Genomic DNA, 23933 nt, shown 5'->3' on the forward strand with positions numbered 1-23933 from the left:
AGTAGTACGCATTGTTTAAGTCCATTTTTTTTTGGGTAAAGTTTAAGTCCATCTTCACCTTCAATACGGACACCTTGATCATAACTACAAACCCTACTTAAAAATGGTTCGATCTCGTAGTGGGTTAGACGGTTAGTGGTCCTGCTGAGCTTGTTGTTTGTGTCTATTATAGCTGACTTCCTCCTCGTAGGGAAGGCCCAGTGTGCTGAGTTAGACAGTAGATGCATGAACAATTGCTACAGGAGAGTGGCTCCAAAATCTTCAACATGATTGCATGTTTAACAAGAAACAAACAGAAAATTTTTGAGCGGAAATATAACCGTAGCATAGTAAGACCAGTACGTGCACATACTATATGCTGGCTACCAAGATTTCACTGCTTAACAGGCCCAACGGCCAATCCTCAGTTCTGAGTTCTGACAACGAAAATGATCACTTCGGCCTAGAATAGCACCCAATAGTGAGCAACAAGGCCCAAATACAGTATAAACAGTGAACGACAGCATTTAAGGGGACACTGCTGGAGATGGAGCGGGTGTGTTTGCAATCGCAGACCCCGTAACAGCACAATCAACATACGTGCTGCAATAATCAAAAGTGGCATCCCGGAAACTGTCAATCTAATCAAATTGTTGACTCTTCAGTGAACCGGAGGGTCCTATCTAAATATCTAAACTGAAAAACCATTCAGCCTTATAAAAAAAATCAATTTACAACAAAGTAATCTAGCTCTTGCAACTGCAAAAAATTAATCAATAATGGTTAACAATCAGTTAGCATCCTGATAAATGAGATCATAGCTGTACAAATTGGCTGAAATCTTCCGATGGAAAAAATCTCTCCAAATTTATGAGGTATAGTCATCTTCGTCATCATCATCATAATAAAAGCATTAACCCAAATAAAGGCACCAGCTGAGACAATCCTTGCCATTGGTTCCAAATTCGCACTGTATCACAAGCCATGTCTATGTTACAGGAGTGAATCCATCTGATCACAACCTCAATGCACATCATGCCATCACTCTTACAACCTTGCTCCTAATGCTTCTCACACTGTTTCTTTCACCCATCCTCATTGCAAATCATGTCAACTAACACTGTTAGCTACTCATCATTACCTTAGGGATCCTGCACTGATTTCACAGAAAGTTGCAACTTCTGTGTGTAGAAGTTGAATCCAAGAAGTCAACTTGGCTTCTACATACTGAGCGATGGAGATACACTACTCCGTATATCTGTCTGAAAAACAAATTTCAAATGTCAGTTTCAGCTCTGATCCGCATCTGTATTATTGAAACAGCAGGAAACATCATTTCCACTAATTGTACTCGACCACAACTGTGAGCATAAAATATGTACAGCAAACTTGTATCTCAGGATGCACTTTGGACACCTATGACACAAGGAGCTAGACAATGGTTTGAGCCCTATAAGTTTTTTCTACAACAAAGGAATTGTCCAAGAAATGTCGTCTGATGTGAACCAGGCGGCACTGCTAGATAAAATGAAATTTATGTACTTCAAACATTAGGGAGATACAAAAAGACAAAGAACAGATCAAAGGTCCGCCTTATTGAAGAAAACATTAAAAAAAAATCTAAACTACCAAAATTTTCCTCCCAACTAATCTCGTTGCCTACTGCTATCTACACCCTCACCCTGTTTAGTCTTCCTCCACCTCACTCAGCTCTATGGCTTGCTTCATTGCAATCAAGCCGTGTAGACTGTGTTGCATGGGTACGGGACGGAGTGTCTGGTTTGGACACGGGTACGACGATTTGGACACGGCGAGATCTGAGAATTAGGGTACTGTTTTGCTTGTGTCCGGGTGTCCGTGTCCATACCCGTGTCCGCAGGACACGGGTACGCGATACAGAGGAAATTAGGGCGTACCCATGCAACAGAGGTGTAGATATAAACTAATAAAAGAAACCACATGCCTGTTTCTTCCCACCAAATCCCACTCTTCCAGTGCTGCAGAATAAAGATCATTTGATCTCAGATCAAGACCAATTACTAGAAAAAAGAAAGGTTACAACAATCCAATCTCTTCCAAATGAAATAATATCACAAATCTTAGTACTTATTATTACTTTGGATCAATTGATCTTTGTAGAGCATGAAATCCAAGTAAGATATTACTCTCCTCTGAAAGTTTTTGCTGCATTTATATTCACTCTATTTAAACATGTTTAATTGTTTGAAGCTTTCTGTCCCATTCGACGAAACATGTATCTAAAGAATATAGAATATGTTTTCAGTTTTTTAGTAAATAACTTGAATTCCCTCTACTGATAGGAGTTGCAATACATGTTCAACATTTCCTAGCTTGTTGAATATTTTCTAACTATAACAAAATAAATAAAAACACACAGAGAGCCAGAGAAAATGAGAAGATTGATGAAACATGTTCATCAATTATATCCTTTCCATTATGTTTCTTCATCAATGTTCTCATTGTCTTCACACGCTTTTATTTATTTGTTATAGTTGCAAACGATTCAATAAGTTAGGAGAATGATAACATATTGCAACATGAATCAAACGAGGAACTTCAAATCATTCACTAAAAGCCTTAAAACATATTATGTGTTTGCGACAAAAAACTCTTAAGCAATTAATCCATGTTTAGATTGTGTAAATGAAAACAATAGAAACTTTAAATGATGCTACAAAGATCTTTTGCGGGGGAAGTAGCAATAAGCACAAAGACTTGCAATATTATTTCAATGGAAGAAATTTGACAGTGGTAAATTATCTTGCTCTAAGAATCTTCATCTTTTCGTCAATGGATGAACATTATGCATAAGACACTTTGGAATGAAGTCGGGAAGAGAAGAAAAAAGAAAAAACTATAAGGGACAAGAGTTTTGGATAGTCTAAGTGAGACCTACGTCAGCGCTTAGGATAGTGTTCCTGTATGAAAACTTGAAGGAAAATGAAAAATGAACAAAAATATATAATAGCTCCTCCAAATCAAACTAAGGTACATAATTTATTTCGCCCACGTTTCAATATGTACATTTTCCATATTTGCTGTGCTTTTACTGTCCATTACCAAGTTGGCTTGAAATCTTGTAATGAAAAATCTTGACAGGTTCATGATACACATGGCATTGGCACTTTAAATTTGTATAGCCTATAATGAAGACAAGATTACACACACTATTCCTAATTAATCTCTCTTAAAAGGACGGACTCGCAACTAACACCTAAGATTTTAGCCTGCTGTTGTGCAAGTAGTGGTTGAGATTCATTCTCATGCCTCGATATCAGTAAAAGGGATTTAAAATATCCAAACAAATAACCCACTAACTGTTTAGGAATATCATTCACTCTATGATTTTTAAGGAATATCATTAAATCTACCAAATTTCTAGGACCATTTTCGGAATATTCAACAATTTAGGAAAATAAGTCAAATCTACAAATAAGTGGTGAGGATTTTAACGCTGTATATAAGGAAACACATCCATAATCAAATCATCAATACTAATCAATTAAAAGATGATTATTATACTAACAGTCTAACAACTATAGAAACATTAGTATACATGTATAACTATTGAGTGCACGGACCTCCAGCCCATGTAGGCGTGTAGTGCCTGCAACACCTTGGACACATCAACAAGCATCGATAATTTGGTTCACCTCTTACTCTCCACTAAGGCTATGCCGTCGAAACAATGTCTCAACACACTCACCAAGATGCTTCCAATACAGTTAGGCTCACTTATGAGACACAGAAAAAGTACTTTGGACTATACATTATGACATATTGAATTTCTAAAATGAAAAAGTACAACAACATTCTCTCCCCCACATGTGGCAACCATTCCTTGCCTCTTGCTTTCTTCTTTTTTCTCTCAATATTTCCCTAATTTTCAAAACCAATACATTTTGTCTCTAAGATAAATCAACGGGGTAAAATATTGTGTTAAGGAGAAAACCAGTCCTAGGAGTTGGATCAGTTTCGGCTTGGGATTCACACCAATGCTCTATATATTAGAGATGAATACAATGTATAAAAAATTGTAATAAGAAAACTGAAGCAACTTTTAAATCTCATAATTTTACCCAAATAACTATTTTCTATGGAAACAAAATATTTCGAGTTCCTTAAAATTAAAATGATGAAATGTTACAAACATCCCAATGAATGTTGAATACATGGGCATTTCAAAGGCACACATAATAGTGCTACTAAGTGGTGATTACAATTTACAACAATATAGGAAACAATTAAATATGCCGATTTCCGAGGACAACTTTTAGGAATATCATAAAATATACTGACTTTCAGTAAGAGAAGACTGTGACTGTCAATAGTGCCGGAGGCTCAAGCATTTCTAGTCTCCTTATGTTATGTGCGGTAGTTGCACAAAAGCAGCAAAGAGGAAAAATTAAAAATTTCATATTAGTTGCCTACGTATGCAATGGGTAAAATATCAATACACCATTTATGAATTGGTGATTGTTATTTGCTAGAATGACCAAAGACAGTACAGCATGGACCCACAATGGATAAAAAGAAGACGGATATTCAAAGCCATAAAATTAGAATACAGTTCAACTGAGAGCTCCTTCTGTCTCCGAAATATAACAAAGATGGGAAAAGCTCTTCAAAGTTATAATAGTTAGAGTTAGCCAATAGTACCTGTTCAATCGAACTGGCAGGGGGAAGTTCCTATGTGTTTAGTAGTGCTCCGTCTTTAATTTTCCCTTTGGGATTCTCTGGCTGTCTTTATGAAGGAAATAAGAGATTCTCCCACACTACCCAAACTTTTCCTCCCAACTAATCTCACCCCATACCTGCTATGTAACACCCTCACCCTGTTTCCATCTCCCTCCACCTCACTCAGCTCCACAACTTGCTTCCTAGGAATCAAGCCATATAGATATAAAGAACCAGACCCCAGCTTCTTCCCACCAAATCCCACTCGTAGGAGTGCTGCAGAATCAAGATCAATTGACCTCGGATCAAAAAGTACAGCAAAGCTCCCGAAAGACATATCAGGCGTCTTAAACAACTTATCCAAATAGTCAGTTTCTTCTGGATCGCCATTCAATTCTTTAACGTTTATTATTTCTCTGGCGTTATTTATTTTCTCCATGGGAAACGAGGACCTCTTATTAGTGGCTCTTAATATGTTAGCGGCTTCTCTCAACCCACTGAGAAAGGCCCCATGCATTGTTGCAGGATACCGTCGGTTAGTCGCCTCCCCAGCAAAGAAAACCCTACCGTCTCCCACACTTTCTGCAAGAACATCATAGTCATCTCCAGAAGCCCCAATAGCTACATATGAATAAGATCCATAAGCAAACCTGTCCTTTCCCCAGCGAGTACATACAACTTGAACTGGGTTGGGAACCTGGATACCTTTCCGAGCAAAAATGCTCTTTAATATGTTCAAAACCCGGCCCACTGCATCAACAGGAGACATTAACTCGAACTTTACAGCAGATTCCCCTGCAACCAGAGCTACCAAAAGAGGGCCGCCCGACACCGAAGAGTAGCTATAAAACAAAAAGAATTCTCCCCGCATACTCGAGTCCTCTGTCAAATGGCCAAAGGTATCGATTCCTCCACCCCAAAAATCATAAGGGAATAACATGGCAACCTTATTTAGCAAACCGAAACCTATCCTCTGAATTGCTTCTTTCTTTGCCTGAGGCAGCTCAGGGACAAACGCAATTGCCTCTCTCTTGAGCACACCTAATGGCACTGTACACAAAACGACGTCCCCTCGAAACACCTGCCCGCCAGCAAAAACCATAACCCCGTCCGACCCATATTGAATCCTCTCTACAGTCCGATCATATATAATAGGAAGATTCTCAGCAAGTGCACGAATGAACCTCCCGTTCCCACCAGGGATAAAACAATGGTCTCCACCCATCTCGTACGGATCATCCTGGTCCCAAAACGCCATAGAAAGATCAGACAATAATGAAGCATTCGCGTATTCCAAATTCGCAAGATGCCAATCCAACAGCATCCGTTCTTGTGGCTCCTCCGCCACATCATAAGTCCGTCTAAAAGCTTCAAGTGCAGATCCTAACGAGACATCTACACAATCAACCTCCTCCAACATTGCTTCCCTCAACTTACAAACCTTATCTAACAACCTATTAAACGAAACCTCAACTTTGGAATCAATCTCAGAATCCACCGCCTTCCCATCCGGTAGATACAAAGGGCATATATCCCGAACCTTGTGTAAAGGAAACCCAAGCTGTCTAGCAAGAACACCAAGTGGATTCCCATTAATTCCAGTCAAAACACTACCACCCAAATCAGCAGCCGCAACAACACCATTATCACCACCATCTCCACTCATTTTCCTGGTCCGAACACGCCCACCGGCCCGTTTCCTACCTTCCAAAACCAAAACCTTAAACCCCAACAAAAGTAAATGTCTAGCAGCAGCCAGACCAGCTAAACCAGCACCAATAACAACAACACTACCCTTGTCCTCATTCTTCCTCATCAAAGAACTATCTCTAACAATATTCGGGGCAAGTCCAAAATTAATATAACCATACTCAAACAAAAAAGAATAAGCTAAATTAACCAAACCTTTATGTTCGGAACGTATAGACTCCAATGCATGATCTCTAGTCATCCAAGTATCCACATTGGACCGCCACCTGGCAAGAATATGATTCCTTACAACAATATAATTACTTTGTTCAACTCCACCAAGATAGGAAACTACATTGTACTCAATCTCTTCTTCTGTTAAAGAATCTACTGGGAAGCCGACCGAGAGAGCTATTAACGCTTCTATGTCAACTTCTTTAGCAAGATTATCGGCCATTTTTCGACGTTTTCGATTCTTGGTTGAGTTTATTTGGAGGGAGATTATTTGGTCCATTAGTTTTGAAGATGATTTGGAGTTGGAGTTGGAGTTGTTGGCGTCGTTGTGGGGTCGGAGGATACGTAAGCCGTTTAAAGCAGTGGAGGAGGGGATCATTTCTGGGAATTGTTTCTTTCGTCTTCGACGTTTTTTAATTAACGGGACGGTGTTGGTAACTTCTTGTTCGGCGGGTTCTGAAGAAGTGGGAGGAATTTTATTAATGTCGGGCGAGTCCATCAATTTCAGTTTTCAGAGGAGGGAACTAGGGTTTTCAGGGGCTTCCGGTCTAATTAATTACGTTTACGTTTTCGAGGTGTCGCTTTTTTATTGGTGCTGGGTCTGCTGGGATATTTTTTGACTGAGCTATGTAGGTCGTACTTTGAGAGGTGTGCTCAACTGAATCACTTTTTATTCTCAGATTTGCTTTTTTGTTTGGAGAATCTAGCTAGAGAAAGTCAAATATAGCATGGCAAGCCTTAACCATATTTAGCAAGTCCAATGGGGTGCTACTATAGGGTTTTTATATAGCACCCCCAAAAACCAAATAACTATTCCAATGGTTACTAGAAGGGGTCTTAAATTTGTGGCCTTGTCTAAGAGACGGAGGACAAAGTTTATTGTTCAACGGACGACAAACTTTCTCCCGTCTGTCACTATTCACGATATTGTTCACTTTTACTGTTTACAAAACTGTTCATTTTTAAGTAAATAGTGACAGGACGACACCATGCACCAATTCCACAAAATACTAAAGAAAAGTCCATTGGCTTTGTTTTTCATGTTTTGGCATGCCAAATTTGATTGGGCTGCTAAAAAAAATTTATAAATCCTATGTGACAGCATTATAACAACCCTATATAGCACCCCCATTGGACTTAAGGGGTATCGTCGAGAATGTCAATTGACACATTGTTTGTCTGATTGTCCCTCTTTCCATCCATCCTCGCTCTCATCTATTCGCCCAAATTAAATTAGATTATGTGAGTTTTGGTTTTTCTGTCCTATAATTGAGATTATTTTTTGTCCAAAATTAAGGATTTAGAATGAGATTACATGTGATGCATTCGATTGGTTTGGGTTTTTGGTCCTAAAACAAGGATTACGCACACATTAAGATTGCTAGATCAACAGACCAGCACACCATCTGTATTGTTTTCCACAACTCAATTAAAACAGTTGCTAGATAAGGCCTCAAATTTAGCAGAATTTATCATACCAGAAAAATTTAGACCCCCACATATCATCCCCACTAAAAAACGTGTTTTTGTGTTTGGGGTGTTATATGCCTTTTAGCAGCTCATATAGCCCCCCTCCCCCGCCTTATGGACTAGCTCTATTAAAGTTGGGAAAGTCATTGAGAAGTTGAGAACAATTTTAGTTTTCTTAATTTATTTAAAAAAAAACACATTTCTTATCGGAAAATAAAACATTTAACACGTAAACATTTAACTTAGTGCTGGTATCGACTTGTCGTATGCAAACGGATGCTCTCACACCATCTTCGTGCTACGGAGAACATCAACACATTGTACTAAAAAAACACGTTTTGAAATATATAACCTCGCGCCAAATGAGGTTGTCAATTTCATCGACGGGGATAGTGGTTTGGTAGTTGCAAGTTAGATTTGGTAAGTTGCGACTTTTTGATGTGATGAACTCTATAACATTGAGATCATACTTGCCAATCCATACCCATTGGCGCGCGATATAAGCACTTGCTCACATTAGGTTTGTAGCTTGGGAGAGGATAAATAAGGGGCACAGAGTGACATACACAAAATCATATTATTCTTGTTACTTCCTTGTTAAGGGCATCAAAGATGTACCACCACAAAAAATGCATTAAGTGCAATTGCATTATACCAGTCTAAAACAACCCAAATTTGTCCTGATTTCGCTAAAATCTATCTATCTATCTATATCTATTATTGCACAGTGGGCGAAAATGCTCATATGGGTTTTTAGGAGGCCACATCAACACAATTTTAAAGTGGGTACACAAAGTTAATTAAAAGTCATGCCAATATTTTGATTATTTGCGAGTCGGTCCTTACTACAAAATAGATTAGACGTTGGATTTGCTGGAGATTGGATAGATGTTTTCGAGATACATATAATAAGAACAAAACAATTACACGCCCAATCTTTAAACCAATTCGCGATCACTACGAATCATTCAAACACAAGATTTGAATCTAAAAAAAAAAACTTCAACTTCAATTAGGAATCCTAAAAACCCAAAATACCTTCAACTACTATTAACCCAAAAAAAAAAAAAAAACACCCAAAAGCCAAATTGAAGATGCTGCATTTGTTCATGGGGAACCATCTCAAGATGATAATAAAGGTCCTCCACAGGTTGATTCCGAAGCTATAATCCTTCATGAGAAAGTGACTAAGAAAATTATCAAGGAAGGTCGTGGCGAGAACCCATCCAAGTATTCCACATGCCTTTGTAAGTATATTATCTTTATTTCGAATTCTACAGATCAAACTGTTATATATACGGAATTGCATAACATGGGCTATACCAAGATCACATCTGAATATTGTCCTTATTTTAGGGAGAGACTATATTGTTGTGATAGTGCACTATAGAGCCTGGACGGAAAACACGCATCACAAGTTTGAAGATACATGGCAGGAATAGAGACCAATAGAGATGGTTCTTGGAAAAGGTAATTGTGGTTAAAGTATTAGTGTCTACTGTGGCCTTCATTTTAAGTCTATGAAAGAAGATTATCAATTACTCAATAAACAACCACTTGACTTTTGTAAGAGTTGTGGTGTCATGAAGTCGTGTGTGTATATATATATATATATTTTTTTTTTTCAGCTTTTTTTTTTTTCGGTTTCTTATTTTTATGAAGCCCAATTGTTTTGACAAAGTTAACTTAAAAGCAACTTTTGCTTGCATAATTATATGTATCTTTACTAAATTACTATTATAGATTGTAAACTTATAGGGGAATTCGATGAGCAATATAAATTGTTTTCCTTAACTATTTTTTGATGTTTCAGGGGCTTGATCGCGATCTCAGGTGACCTAATGGGCGATGAGTTACATTTTTGTAATGATCTCAGGTAAGAAGTCTAACTAAAAAGTTATCATGAGCAGTATGAAGCTCTTTATGGTATTGGATTCATTACAAAAGTCCGTCTAAATACTTTCTAGGACACTTGATAGATTTCATTATTTTTCATTTTCTACTAATTGAGATATGTGTGTGTCGTAACCATTATTAAAATTCTTATTCATTTGCAAAGTAAATTCTTGGTGATGAACTTTAGACAAAATGGCAACATGTTCAATCCTACAGGAACTCCTTATCATGGTTACCGTTAACATGTGGTATGGAAGGATACCTTCGTATGTGCTTATGAGCTTAGACCTCAGATATGAACGCAGAGTAATTTTTTATATATATATAGTCATTACATTAGATAGTGGGCATGTCTTATATGGGACACTATTAAAGATTTTTTTTAATTCTATTGTCGTATTATTTTTAAAGTATGGTTTACCAGTGAAGCTTTGGAGGCAACGCTGGACTTATCTCAACTGAAACCTCTCCAATTAAAGGACCTCTTATTAGCTAAGGTTAGCTTCATTAGATTTGATTTATTTGTTAAAAGTGGTTTTGTCTAGGATAATTAGGTTAGAACATTGGATATAGTTGTTTTAGATGGTTTAGGTTTTGCTTTGATAGATTTCAGTATTTTACAATAAAATCATTATACACATGAAGGTGAAAATCCTTTGGAATTTTTTGTGATTGATACAAAGTTTGCCAAAATTTTGTAGTGTGTTGCTCTGATTTTGGTTGGACAATTTTGTCAAATTATGACCAAATAGGGAATTGACTTAGATTGATGTGTTGATCTGTTTTTATGCTAGGAGTTACAGTTTAGAAGTTGTTGTTGTTGTTTTAGTGATGATGCAAGCACAAAAGGAGGCATCATCAGATTTGAATTGCAAAGACAAATTCCTTCCTCAAAGTGTTACTATACCTAATGGAACAGCTACAAATGATATTTTCTCTGAAATGGTAAGTTGGTTATTCAAGTTGTCATATGAATTTCAGACTACCATTTGTACAAGCATGAATGAAGTATAGTTGTCATGCTTTGATAATGGGAAAAACTAAATCATGCATGTCATCCTTTTAGTTTATTTTTCTACCCATGAGTCTTGAATCTTAAGTGCAAAAAGACTACTTAAAGCTATCATTATTTTCTTCTTCAGCAGGCCAAAGATTGAGTGGAGACTTTTTTGTTGGCTTTCATCTTAAATATCTTTCTTGAAATCATGTAAGTGAATTTTTATTTTTATCTTGCTTTCTTCTTTCCTGAATTATATATATATTGAGTATTAAGGACATTGTATTGGTTTATTTCGTATTTCAGAGATAAAGTGGTAAAGTACCATCTGTATGACTGACACTTCTCCATGTGGCAACACATCGAGTGCTTGAGAATTTTACTACTTAGCATATTGTTTAAACTATTTCAGGTAATGGAAAAGATTTTTGTGTAAACTTGCTTAGCATAATGGAAAGAATTTTTGTGTAATATTTTAATTAGAGCTATGTTGTTTAGCACACATGAAGATTAGTACCTTATCATTGAACATAAGCTACTCACTCGGTATCAGTTTAGGATCTCAAATGTTTTGAGCATTAATCTAATAACGAAAAATGTTCTTTTTTATTCCAAGTGTCTTAGGAAGCATGTAAATCTAATTACCAATGACTTTCGAAATGTGAACGTGGATAGGAGCTAGGTCTGAGCATTGGACAATACAATTCCATTCTCAGACGACAATTATATATGAAAGCTTATGACAGGAGTGTTGTGTCATGATAGTTGTTGCAAGTAATGATATTGATTGGCATATGACTGAAATCTTGATAATGCAAATAGTTTAGATGAATTGTACTACTGGAGCTTGACTATAAGTGGTGGCAAGGATTGATTTGTGAAGGGCGAATGATACGTGTACGAGGACTTCTCAATCCTGGAGCTAAATAGACATAAGCATGCTCCATTATTAGTAAAGTAAATAGAAATAGTATTTACTATAGGTTTATGAGGGAATTGGATTTGTGCTTGCTTTTATGTTGGATCGTTTGAAAATTTGAAATAAGAAGTGGCGATCTATATTGAATTGTACATATATAAGTTAATATTTAGAATTTCTTACATAAGGATTGTTGTAGTTATATGTCCAGCCAAGAAAAAATTAACTTGAAAACAACAAATAGACTAATGCCTGTTTTGTTATATATTGGTCTACTAAACAAAGTCCCAAAACAATTCTAAAGACTTGCAAAAATAAATAAATAAATAAACAATAAACATACCCAACCATAGAATAAAATTAAAATAACTCAAATTAAACATCACAAATTAAATTTAACTGACTTTAGATTGGATATTATGTATGATAATTATTGCTTTAGTGTATGAATTGATTTATTTTTTTTCACAAATCATTGTTGTCAATTTATGCCTTTCATCCTCCTGTTGAATTTTATTCCATTGCAATTTTTTTAGTCCTAATTTCAAAACATTTTGGCAAATTTAATTTATGCTACGTATATGATATTAGTGTTTTGTTCTTACTTTTTACCATCATATTTTTGCTTTTCCAACACATACGTAGTCTGACAACATACTACAATTTGTGAAATGGAACCACTTTAAATAATTTGCATTTAGAATGGTTAGTCATGTTATTTTAATTGAAATTTCAAATAGTACTATGTGTTTTTTACTTAAATATTTTCTCACTATAGTTCTTTGATCTGAAGATTTCTTAAGGTACAATTGCTTCCACTCCTCCAATTGCAGATAAATGATATAGTATAGAAAGCAAATGCCATAAGGAAAGGAATAACAATTTTATACATTGGAATTTATCCAAACTTTGTCGAAGAAAAGGTTTCGCACTTGGTAGGTTTGCAAACTTGAGTTGCATATAGTTCATGAAATTTGTAGTAGTTCTATTTTCTTGAAGCTTTGTCTCCTTAAATTTCATCTTCCAATCGATTGAACTTTTGTTGGCTATGTTGCAAGCAAAAGCAAATGTCACTTGAACATTTATATCAGAGAAGAGGAGGAAGCAACAAACTCCCTGAGCAGCCTAATGTTGTTACCAACAACTTTTCATTCCAAAATGGTAGTTGTAGTATATATAGAGATATGTTTTTTATTAGCCATCTTTAGAACCAAATAGTAAGATTTCCACAATGCATTTTCCTAACTTTTAGTTTATTTGTTTTTGGTAAACTTTGTTAGTTACTCGATACTGTTTGAATGTTCCGTGGAGTATAATTTTCCATTTCAAATGTCTATATATCTTTATCAATAGTTTTATTGTTATCCATTTTTGATGTTTGTTATATAATATAAGAGTTATTAATAAAACATGCTTCCCAATAAAAAAAACAAATAATAAACAAGTTTATTCAATATTAAATAAACAATCCCCGCCATGGAATAATAATCTATTTCCTTTTGAATTGGTTTTGGAAACTTCATTAAGGACTAAACCAATCTTGCCTTTCATAGAATCTAATTCACTAGGGACAGTATATAGAACTTCTTCAAACTCGTCGTCTTGCCAGTAAACTTTGGGTTTGTAGGAGGTAACATGGCCATTGGATATCTGAAGAGAAAGGGAACTTCCATTTCTAACTGTCATTTCTACTTGGCCGGAGTCAGTAAATTTGATGCCTTTACGAGTGAACTTCTCATCGAGTGTCTGTGTAGTGAACTGTGTTGGTGTTGTTGTTGTAGATGAAGAAGCCTTAATTGAATTAAGCTTGGAGTTGGGGAGAGGGAAAGATAGGAGTGAAGCCATTGGAAGTCCTCTGTTTTCAGAGTCCACACATTGCTCTTACTCATCCTCACTATTTTGTTTGGTAGCAGTATTTGGTTTAAATTTATTTTCTATATTTCTTAGAAAAAATTATTGACATAAATACTAAACTATAGTGGATTTTACATTATGGGAACTTTTTTTTTTTTTTTTTGCAAAATAGGGTACCGTATATTTCAAATATTGCTAATATGAGTACTCGTTATATACGATGTTAAATATTTATGTACGATGTTAAGTATTTATACATATTTGATGCTAAACCGAAATTTCCAGTAGGTTCCTCAATACCAACACTAGTATCAACAGAAACACGACTTTGCTGACATAGGGGAATGATCTTTAAACTAATAATCATATAACGGACGTGCTGGTGGTGGTGAAACCCTAGGTGGCTCCCATTTAATTGGTTGTTCTATAAAATCAGTTGTTGGAAAACGAGGATGATGGTCTTTGATATAATGAAAAGGGGGTCGATGTGGTAAATCGTAAGTTGGGCGGTCAGGGTGGTATTGTGGAGGTGGAGGTGGAGGTGGAGGTGGGAGACATTGGTGATTGGGAAAATTTCGGTCATCTGGAAATAATCTAGGTGGTGGTGGAAGAGTAGCATACCTATTTTCGTTGCTATGGTGGCAGTGGTGACGGTGGAACGGTGAACGTGGTTCCATTGGATCAGATCTCTCTAATTTTTTTTTGAGGAAGACTTTTTTTCGGTCAACTAATTTTGCAACGGTCAAAATTTATACGTAATTGTATCATGGTCAAAATTGACAATGATCAAAATTTGAAATTAGTTGACTCCGTTTGCCAAATCATCAAATACGTATAAATACTTAACAACGTACATAACGAATACCCATATTAACAATATTTGAAATATATGGTACCCTATTTTACAAAAATAATAATACAGTACCCATAATGTAAAATTCACTATAGTTTAGTACCCATGTCAATATTTTTTCTTACCCCCCTATGTTTCTTACTTTACTTAAACCTTCAATATAGAACCAAGTCAAGCCATATGAACATTTTATGAGCTCACTGGCCAACATTTTATGAACTCACTGGCCATACGTTATCACCCTCCACTTGTTGGACCTAGTCACCTAGACAAGAAAAATGTATCAATTAGATGAAGTATCTATTGGCTTTATCCCTCACATGAGGAGAGTTCACTCAACAGATGTAGAGATGCGATCAAGGCCAGATTCTTCTTGCTTTCGAGAGCGACGACTGCTTTCGTGCCTTTGAGGGACTTCCAGTAGAGTGAGTACTTGGTCTTGCTCAGAGCGCGACTTGCGCTCGTGCCCTTGAGGGACTTCCAGTAGAGTGAGCGCACCCTGCGCCCTACTTGAACTTGTTCGAAGCTTATTTCACCCGGCCGTGTCTATTTTTCATGGGCTTCGCTATAGTAACTGCGAAATTTGTTTTTTGATATAAAAACAAAATCAAGGTTTTGGAAAACCTAACCCAGAGAGAAGAACCAAAGAACAAAGAGAGATAACATTTACAGAGAGACAACCCTGTAAAGAGATAAGAGTGGTCTAGTAAGGTGAGAGACTGAAAGGAGAGATTGTAATCTTCATTCTCACTTTATAAAGAACTAGCTCTTGTGGAAGTAGGCACCATTGGCCGAACCACGGTAAATTTTTGTGTTGTGGTTTGTTTTTACTGCTTTACATTATTATCTGTTGTTAATAGTTGTTTAGCGAGTTGGGCATGTTAGTATAGGTTGTAGTTGATATTTATAATTTGTCTGGAGTTGGATATTGTTAAAATACAAATTATCTATGTAGTGGGGGAATCGATTGGTATTGGTATAATCCCCAACAGTATCAAACGATATTGTAGCGATTAGATCAAGGACTGATAATATCAAAAACAACCTAGCCATTGCAACTCGTAAAATTATGACAAATTTCGTATGTGTTGATCACTGAATTTAACAAAAGGTTTTCATGGCATTGTGGTACTCATTTTCCCTGAAAACATGTGGCCGATAGGAACTTAAGGAAAGCGTAGCCATTCTAATTCTTAAAAATTTGACTACTTTGATCTGATAACATGTTACATGGTAGCATTATGGCACACATTTTCCCTGAAAATATGTTTCCATTCAAGTTTAAGATGAATGATGTACTTTGGAAATTACATTTTGCTGTTGTTTTTGGTACTTTTGGACAAAGAATTAGTGGCTGGGCCAAGTGAACGAGACATGTAACTTCCTGGCTATATTATGGCATGACATTAACTCACATAAAAAATCATAATTCTACCTTATCATTGCAAAAAATGGTAAGACTATTAGTTTTTTTTTCGTATAAATAGAAGGACAATTGAACTTCATTGACTTTTGCTAGAGAGTCTTTAGTGGTTGCACGTAGCTTTAATCGGTCTCTGCCTGCTTATGGGGTATTTTGATTATACAAGATGACTTTTTTTCTTATCACAATTACTTAATACGTACTTCTAGCTATGATATCAATACAAAAAATGGTAGGAGAGGTGGTTTTTTTCTTTTCTAAGAGTAGGAGGAGAAATTAACTTCACCTTACTTTAGCTAGAGAGATTGTTTACGCGTTGTTGCATATAGCTTTCATTGGTGTCTGCCTGGTTTTTGTTTATTTTGATTATAAAAGATGCCTTTATTTTCTTTTCATATTTACATTCAGTAATGTGGTAATATCATACTTCAACAGCAGTAAATGAGCCTATATAAGAGTGATGTGTTTCAGAATTCTCTCCATCCCCACATCTCTACTCTACAGCACCATATGGCTTCTTTCAATCTCTTCCACCCTGCATTATGTTTCTCTTACCTTATGTTGTTCACCTTCTTCACCTTTGTGTCAGCTGATGCTCACAATAATGTCTCTGCTCTCAACTTTGTGTCACCTGCTGCTGATAGTAATGTCTCTGCTCCCACTTATGTGTCTTCTGATGCTTACAAAAATCTCTCTGATCCTACCAAGTATTATGAACCCCTTGCACCCTCACCTAGTTCTTTTGACTACTATATCTTTGCTCTTCAATGGGGGGTCAGTGTATGCAACGCAGCAGGAACACATTGCCTTGGAAAGGACCGTGGACAACCCATGTTTTCGATCCACGGTCTATGGCCCTCCGTGCTTAAAGGAAAACAGCCTTCTAACTGTGCCCCAAGGGATATATTTGATCCTACGCGGGTACGCCTATTTCTTTGTCAATGAATTTGATGAAGTACATCTTACTAGTACAAATGCTAATCATTTTCTTGTACAGGTTAAAGATTTGCAGGACAGGTTGAATGCCGCCTGGCCTGACGTACAAAATCTTAACAATGCCAAATTTTGGGGCGAGCAGTGGAAGAAACATGGGACTTGTTCTAGGCTAAAGCAACATGAATTTTTTGAAAAAGCTTTGGATTTGTTTGATGCGATTGATTTTATTCAACGTGTACTTGCACTTAAAGATGTGTTGGGGAACTATGGGGGAACATACAACTTACAGTCTATGATGAATGCTTACGATCTAACTTATAAAGTGAAACCACGCATTTTGTGCAATACCAACTCAGTCGGCAAGCAGCAGATACAAGAGTTCCAACTGAAAATAAGTACGAATGCCAAGGATGAATTAACGATAAACAATGATGAACTCAAGAATTGTCCCAAGCCGGATGCTGATCTCCCACTTTGAAGTGTGGATAATGATTTAGTGAACTCTGTATCAACTTATAGTTTATACACTTATGCATGCAAGCTGATGTTTGATGTGGCGATGATAATTATAATAAGAACTGTTATGAGGTGTTTTACAATTGGCAAGTTTCTTTCACTCAATTTCTAATTGGAATGTTACTTGGCTTTCTGAAGAATCTTATAGTGCACGCTGAACTAGTACCTCCCTCCAAGAGTCAGTCTCCACGGCACCTCAAACACCTTATCTGAAGGGGTTTTTCTTATCAATAAACATCTTGAGCTGATAGCCAGAGTTCAAGGACCTTGGCATGCCCGCCAGCATTTAAAACAGGCTTGTCAATGAAAAAAAAAAGGAACCTTGGCATACAGTTTAGCCCTCGTAGGTAAAACTAGGCAACAAATTTGGAGTACAACAAACTTACTCAAATTCACCCACGCCAAAATGTAAGCAGCCATCATGATCAGGCTCCAAGTACCTACCAAGTGACTACAATAGTAATCAAAGATGAAAAAAATAAACAGAGGTACTTGGATCTTGGATGGTGCATCGGCAACTTGTGTAGACAGATTTTTTACTAATTTAAAAATTCTAACCCTGAGCTACAGTCCCGCAACATTACTATAATATGCTGATCTCCCACTTTGAAGTGTGGATAATGATTTAGTGAACTCTGTATCAACTTATAGTTTATACACTTATGCATGCAAGCTGATGTTTGATGTGGCGATGATAATTATAATAAGAACTGTTATGAGGTGTTTTACAATTGGCAAGTTTCTTTCACTCAATTTCTAATTGGAATGTTACTTGGCTTTCTGAAGAATCTTATAGTGCACGCTGAACTAGTACCTCCCTCCAAGAGTCAGTCTCCACGGCACCTCAAACACCTTATCTGAAGGGGTTTTTCTTATCAATAAACATCTTGAGCTGATAGCCAGAGTTCAAGGACCTTGGCATGCCCGCCAGCATTTAAAACAGGCTTGTCAATGAAAAAAAAAAGGAACCTTGGCATACAGTTTAGCCCTCGTAGGTAAAACTAGGCAACAAATTTGGAGTACAACAAACTTACTCAAATTCACCCACGCCAAAATGTAAGCAGCCATCATGATCAGGCTCCAAGTACCTACCAAGTGACTACAATAGTAATCAAAGATGAAAAAAATAAACAGAGGTACTTGGATCTTGGATGGTGCATCGGCAACTTGTGTAGACAGATTTTTTACTAATTTAAAAATTCTAACCCTGAGCTACAGTCCCGCAACATTACTATAACTAGCATGATGTATGTGCTCTGCACATGATGTTTAGTAGTTGATATGTGGTGTGGAAAAAGTGTGTTGAGTCTAAATGACATAATTGTCTTTATTATTATATTACAAATTTACTTTAATATTTTGATGGGATATTTTGTAATTTAATCAAATGGATATGGGCAGTTCCGTCCAAATAAAATGGTTGAAGAGACCAAGAGTTATCTAAAAAAATATTAAAGTACTGTTGGGGGACTGTAGATAACAACCGCATTCTTTAAAGTATTTTAGATATTTGTTTAAAAATTCTAACCCAGTACTATAATATTTGTTTATTCTGTGATTTGTGACTCTGATCATACTTTTTAGGACGGTTTTGCCTATGTTATTTTCCTATATTTACAATAGCATTCTTACTGTCTTTAATCATTTAGTTTGGGCATAAAAACATGTGCGTCAGCACATGCATCAAGCTAGTGACCAATAATATTTACTACGCCATCAATTGCAACGTTACTTTCAAAAACACACGAAGATGGAAAACGAAACAAACAATATCAAAGGGTAAGCAGGTATCTTGGGTCATATCTTAGTATGGCACCCTTCGTCTATTCCGCCTGCTTTGCAAGCTACTCATCCACTCCCTTTACTTGTCTCTGAGTCATTTCATCTATTGCATCTCGTCTGCCTTCATCGTAATTTACTTTGGGTGGGAAAAAAATTTTAAAACATTATTCCAACCATATTCATATCTGACAGCCAAATCTGAAACAGGGATATGTCAGTATTCTCTGGAAACCCAGCTGTCAGTGGATTGCTAGAAGGCGCTGACCGCCATTAGTTCGTCCAATCATGCCACCTGATATGCTTTAATTAAACATTCAAAAGAAATACTAATAATTCCCGACAACAATGTTTTAACCCGCAACTGTTTTTGAAGAACTAAAGAAATTGTAGTTTTCTCTGTAACACAAAATATCTGTCAATTGCAATACTGCATTTGACATAGACCTACACTTAAGTTATCATGCCATTCAAAGTACAACCAAATAACCACCCTCCCATGGCTTCAGCATGCCCTATACATTCAAAAACGAGGTTATTACGCACATTTTGGCATCTGAGCACTTAACATTGATGCTGAACCTGATTAAACAAGTCTGTCTACCAAGAGTACCAGCCATAAACAATAATATATTGTGAAATTTTCAGTACAGAAATAGACGCACAGCAACTTGAACACAACAGTCATCCTAGCTCCTGTAAGCAGCTACAGAAAAAACTAAAGGAACTTCACAATATAGCATATATGATTCAGATAGACATGAGATTAAACAATCTACACACCGGACATCGATATAAGGCCTGCTAGGCTGCCACCATATGCTAGTAAGCAAACAGCACGAGTACCTTTGAACCATCTTTTCCTCTTCCATCAGAAAGATTTTGTTGCTCAAGGACTCTACACAATTAGATTCTGGATTTGGATCGTGCAAAAGCTCACGCTGACCAGTGTTCTACCTAATCAATTACAAGTTTGGTTAGTGAAATTCAAATGTTAAAATCCATGAGGGACAATCCAGGTAAAAGTGCATGGGAATCAATAATAAATTAATAACTGATTAAATGAGGAATACAAAAGCGAAAGGCACTTTTGCTACCTCTAACACAAAGAAATAGGCACTTGGACCATGGAAGATACCTTATTCCGACACTGACCAATGACCATTATCAAAAGCAGGTCAACAGCTACACAACCACAAAAACAAAATAAAAGGCATGCTATTGACATCTGGCTACCTCACCCAAAACATAAACCAATCCTTCTAAAAAATAAGGACCTGCAAAACCTAAAATACAACTCCAACAGTCATATAAAGAATTCCAAAACCTAAACCATGCCTATCATATACACACACACTTCCATCCATTTCTACTACCAAATATCCTTGTCCATAACCACTGGTATTTTTTTTCCCCTTTATTGATGAAAGATAATTTCATTCATATTAAAACTAATTTCATCAACCCCTTAAACCATCATCAAGAAGCTAACTGAAAAACATCAAACCCCAATACACCCCAATCCCCACCCAACCTATCTCCGACTCCTGACCTCCAAGGAGATCTCCAAAACAACACCTTCTGTCAAAGCTTTGTTGCGACAGGCGCTTCACCTCCAGTATTCTCTCTGTTTTGTCCTCCCCTAATCTCTCTCCCTGTCTTTGCCTTCCCTACATTTCCCTGTCCTTTCCCACCACGCCACCACCTCACTGAACAGTCTTTTGTATACATGTATTCACCCTAGATGATCCAAATAGATTCCTTTGAGAGATGAACAAGTCATCAACATCAAGGAGACATCAACAATCCCATGTGTCCAATAGCCAACGAATGTCTACTTTGTTCATTTTGATCTTAGTTTTTTTACAGTTGTTGCTCTAGCTTATGAAGCAAAAAATAGTAGATTCCTAGTCTACTAGGTTGGTTGCTAAGCAAGCAAACACCATCTAATATATAAAGGCTTGCAGTTGCAGCCATATTGTATTTAGTTCTAGCAATGCCTAATCATTTTGGAGAGACTACTTTTTATCAATTAACAAAGATTAAGTTTGGTTTCTCTAGAGAATTTGCTTGTCGATGAATCATAAATTTAATCGAGAGATTTAGGGTTTATTATGCAAAAACCTAGCCCAACTACTTAACCGTGTGAGTCAACAAGATTGCATTAGATCAAAGCAAAATAACAGCACAGGGAAATTTTAAGAACATAATATTGAGTGGTACAAAGTGTGCATTAGTTTGAGATAATAGCCAAGAAGCATCAAGTTTGACCACAAAGACATGAAAGATTTTGTTTAGGAATACAGAAGCAATAAAAGGTTGAGACTCGCAAACATAAAACAACAATTAAAAAGGATTACAGCAGTAGTGGCAGTAGTTATGGATTCACAAACTGGATATAAAAATGTAAATCATACTCAGCCTAAAAAAACAATATATTGGCAAATAAATTAGTAAAATTCACAAACACCAAATCCTCATCCTATGCCATAAATCATGAGATGTGTTTGTAAGTTTAGAATATGAAGAATGTCAAAAGGTGAAGAGAACATGAGAGACCTGGTAAACAATTTTCGATTACTGGTAGTACAAAATAAAGAGTTAGGAACTAAAGGAGGACCTGATTTCTTATTCATTCAAATTTATCATCTTCTCGTAATCACAAACATCCAGTCAAGCCATAAAAAGCCAAAATATACAAGAAAGTCAAGATATCAATTGGTGAAAAAGTTAATTTCTTACTTGTTCATCCAGATAAGCAGAATATATTATCTGAACAAAGCCTACTTGATTGATAGAGGTAAAAAGTAAGAGAATAGTGTCATACCGCATAAGTCGCTCTATTAGCTGCATTATTTCCTCCTTTGATTGAGACTAGGCTCTCTTTGTATGCAGCAACCTCTAAACAATTAGGATTACTTAAATAACCATGCACATCAACTTTTTTTATTTCTTCGGTAACAAGGTTGTATGTGCATATCTGTTTATTCCAGAATATCAGAAAAAACTCTCCATTCATCGAAAGCCCTATCTTTCCAGCAGCATATGCAATATGTCTAGATATTGTAAAGGGCCCAACGGTGTACAATTTAGTCCAGGAATCTTTGACACCGTATTCATTCAACACCCATATTTCACACTCCCAAGGCCTCCAGTCATTAGTGAAATCACAAAAAGTTTCCACATTATAAATGCAAGCAAGGTTTTCCCTTAAGATAACTAAACATGGATGATCAACATTCTCAACATCCGGTAATGGTAGAGACCCAAACACCTCGTTTCTAAAATCAAATGTAAGAATGTATTTTTCAAGTATCCTCTTATGTTGTGAAAAATCATCATTTACTACCAACCAGCAATATGTTCCATTCCTGTATGGTGTTTTCGGATCAGAAAGGATAACAATAACAGGTGAAACCGCGTCTATAATATTCCACGAATCAGTACTCAAGTTGTATGCCTCAGCTGGGCTCTGTGTGGTGACATTGGGTTGTTTACATAAACTGAAAAACCTCACCACCTTGTAATCATTACTTTTATCATCGAAACCAAATCCAATGGATATGTTTAGATACAAGTAACCATCTTCTGGTTGATAAGGGAATGGAGATTTTGATAGAAGTCTCACTTGTTTCGTTGCAGGATTCCACAGAAAAATATCACTTGAAAATCTATTATATAGGCAAACAATGCCGTTACAAGAAGCCACTATACTTAGGCCGATACTGCCGTATGTGCTGTTACACCTAGGGGGCGCATTAATGCTATCATTATACAAGTTGACATTACAACAATCTGGTAAATCCAGTTTTACGGACGCCTCTAATGAGTTACCAGAAAGTAAGGAAACATAAAGATCAGGATTAGGAGCAGGTCTACCAAACGCGCTAGGGGGGTTCATAACAATGAGACGGTAGTTATCATAGTCATCCTTGAAATGATGTTGATTAACAAAACTAGAGCTCTCAATGAGAGCGCGCCACGACTTGCAGACCGACTTGAATCTTAAAAGAGACGCAACGGGTAGGCATAACAGAATGTAAAACACCACATCTTCTGGTAAAACAACGTTGCTCGTCGTTATTATTGCCATCCACTCTCTCTCTAATTACTCTTAAAATAATAACGATAATGAAACGCTAAGCCAGAGTCAAATTGTACCTGGGAAAGACACTCTGATTTTGCAAATTGAGATTCTCTGCCTCTGCTATACTAGTATACTGCGTGGCATTGGGGAGTGAGCGGAGCTGCGGCGGAGAGAGAGAGTTGGGTGATGCGGGGGGAGAGAGAGAGATCGGTGAAGGAGAAAGGTATTTGGACGAAAAAAAAATAAGAGAGAAGAAGAGGACCCAACTAAGTTGGTTTTTGTCTCGCATACCCCTTCTCCCAAAATCGTTCGCTCCGCTCACTCGATAACTAACTATATATAGTCAGCAATTATGTGTCAGAACTCACAACTCATACTTAGTATTCGGATGGGTTTTTATATTGAAATCCAAGCCCAACTTATGTTTTTGCTTGAGCCCAGTAGCCCGAGTTGCTTGTATAGTTGTATTCCAACTTCCAATGGTGGAGTTTGAGTGTAAGACTGTGCCTTAATGTGGATATGTGGGGCCACTAAATATGAATGATTTTTTTCTAGGGTAATTGCTTGAATTGGCCATGATAAATACACATTGTTCTCCAACCG

At 36.7% G+C, this 23933-nt stretch overlaps 2 protein-coding genes and 2 long non-coding RNA genes across 19 annotated transcripts; 2 read left to right on the forward strand and 2 right to left on the reverse strand.

Moving 5' to 3' along the window:
• Nucleotides 1-665: 665 nt before the first annotated feature.
• LOC147501825 (lysine-specific histone demethylase 1 homolog 1-like) lies at nt 666-7277 on the reverse strand. Of its 3 annotated transcripts, XM_086606817.1 has the most exons (3): nt 6583-6720; nt 4660-6506; nt 666-1241 (listed from the first exon to the last, which is right to left on the reverse strand). In XM_086606817.1, exon 2 carries the CDS (start codon nt 6491-6493, stop codon nt 4715-4717), a length of 1779 nt encoding a protein of 592 aa, XP_086462943.1. In that variant the 5' UTR covers nt 6494-6506; nt 6583-6720; the 3' UTR covers nt 666-1241; nt 4660-4714. The 3 variants fall into 3 exon arrangements, with proteins under 3 accessions (XP_086462943.1, XP_086462942.1, XP_086462941.1); XM_086606816.1 differs by having other exon boundaries at nt 666-1237; nt 4660-7277; XM_086606815.1 differs by having other exon boundaries at nt 4660-7276.
• A 1748-nt stretch (nt 7278-9025) lies between these two features.
• LOC147501826 (uncharacterized) lies at nt 9026-9540 on the forward strand. The gene is made up of 2 exons (XR_015219877.1): nt 9026-9317; nt 9451-9540. It is a non-coding gene; the product is annotated as an uncharacterized LOC147501826 (long non-coding RNA).
• Nucleotides 9541-16748: 7208 nt separating this feature from the next.
• LOC147501827 (uncharacterized) lies at nt 16749-17538 on the forward strand. The gene is made up of 2 exons (XR_015219878.1): nt 16749-16933; nt 17010-17538. It is a non-coding gene; the product is annotated as an uncharacterized LOC147501827 (long non-coding RNA).
• Nucleotides 17539-19592: 2054 nt separating this feature from the next.
• LOC147501828 (F-box/kelch-repeat protein At3g23880-like) lies at nt 19593-23661 on the reverse strand. 14 transcript variants are annotated; one of them, XR_015221479.1, is made up of 4 exons: nt 22071-23661; nt 20090-20196; nt 19861-19949; nt 19593-19758 (listed from the first exon to the last, which is right to left on the reverse strand). XR_015221479.1 is itself a non-coding variant. In XM_086606822.1 (3 exons), exons 1-3 carry the CDS (start codon nt 23334-23336, stop codon nt 19749-19751), a joined length of 1383 nt encoding a protein of 460 aa, XP_086462948.1. In that variant the 5' UTR covers nt 23337-23661; the 3' UTR covers nt 19593-19748. The 14 variants fall into 14 exon arrangements, 6 of the variants coding, with proteins under 6 accessions (XP_086462948.1, XP_086462947.1, XP_086462946.1 ...); XR_015221478.1 differs by having other exon boundaries at nt 19861-19961; XR_015221477.1 differs by having other exon boundaries at nt 20027-20196; nt 22071-23660.
• Nucleotides 23662-23933: the final 272 nt, after the last annotated feature.

This window comes from Coptis chinensis, chromosome 4 (genome assembly GCF_015680905.1).
Source record: "Coptis chinensis isolate HL-2020 chromosome 4, ASM1568090v1, whole genome shotgun sequence".
NCBI classification, from domain to species: Eukaryota; Viridiplantae; Streptophyta; class Magnoliopsida; order Ranunculales; family Ranunculaceae; genus Coptis; species Coptis chinensis.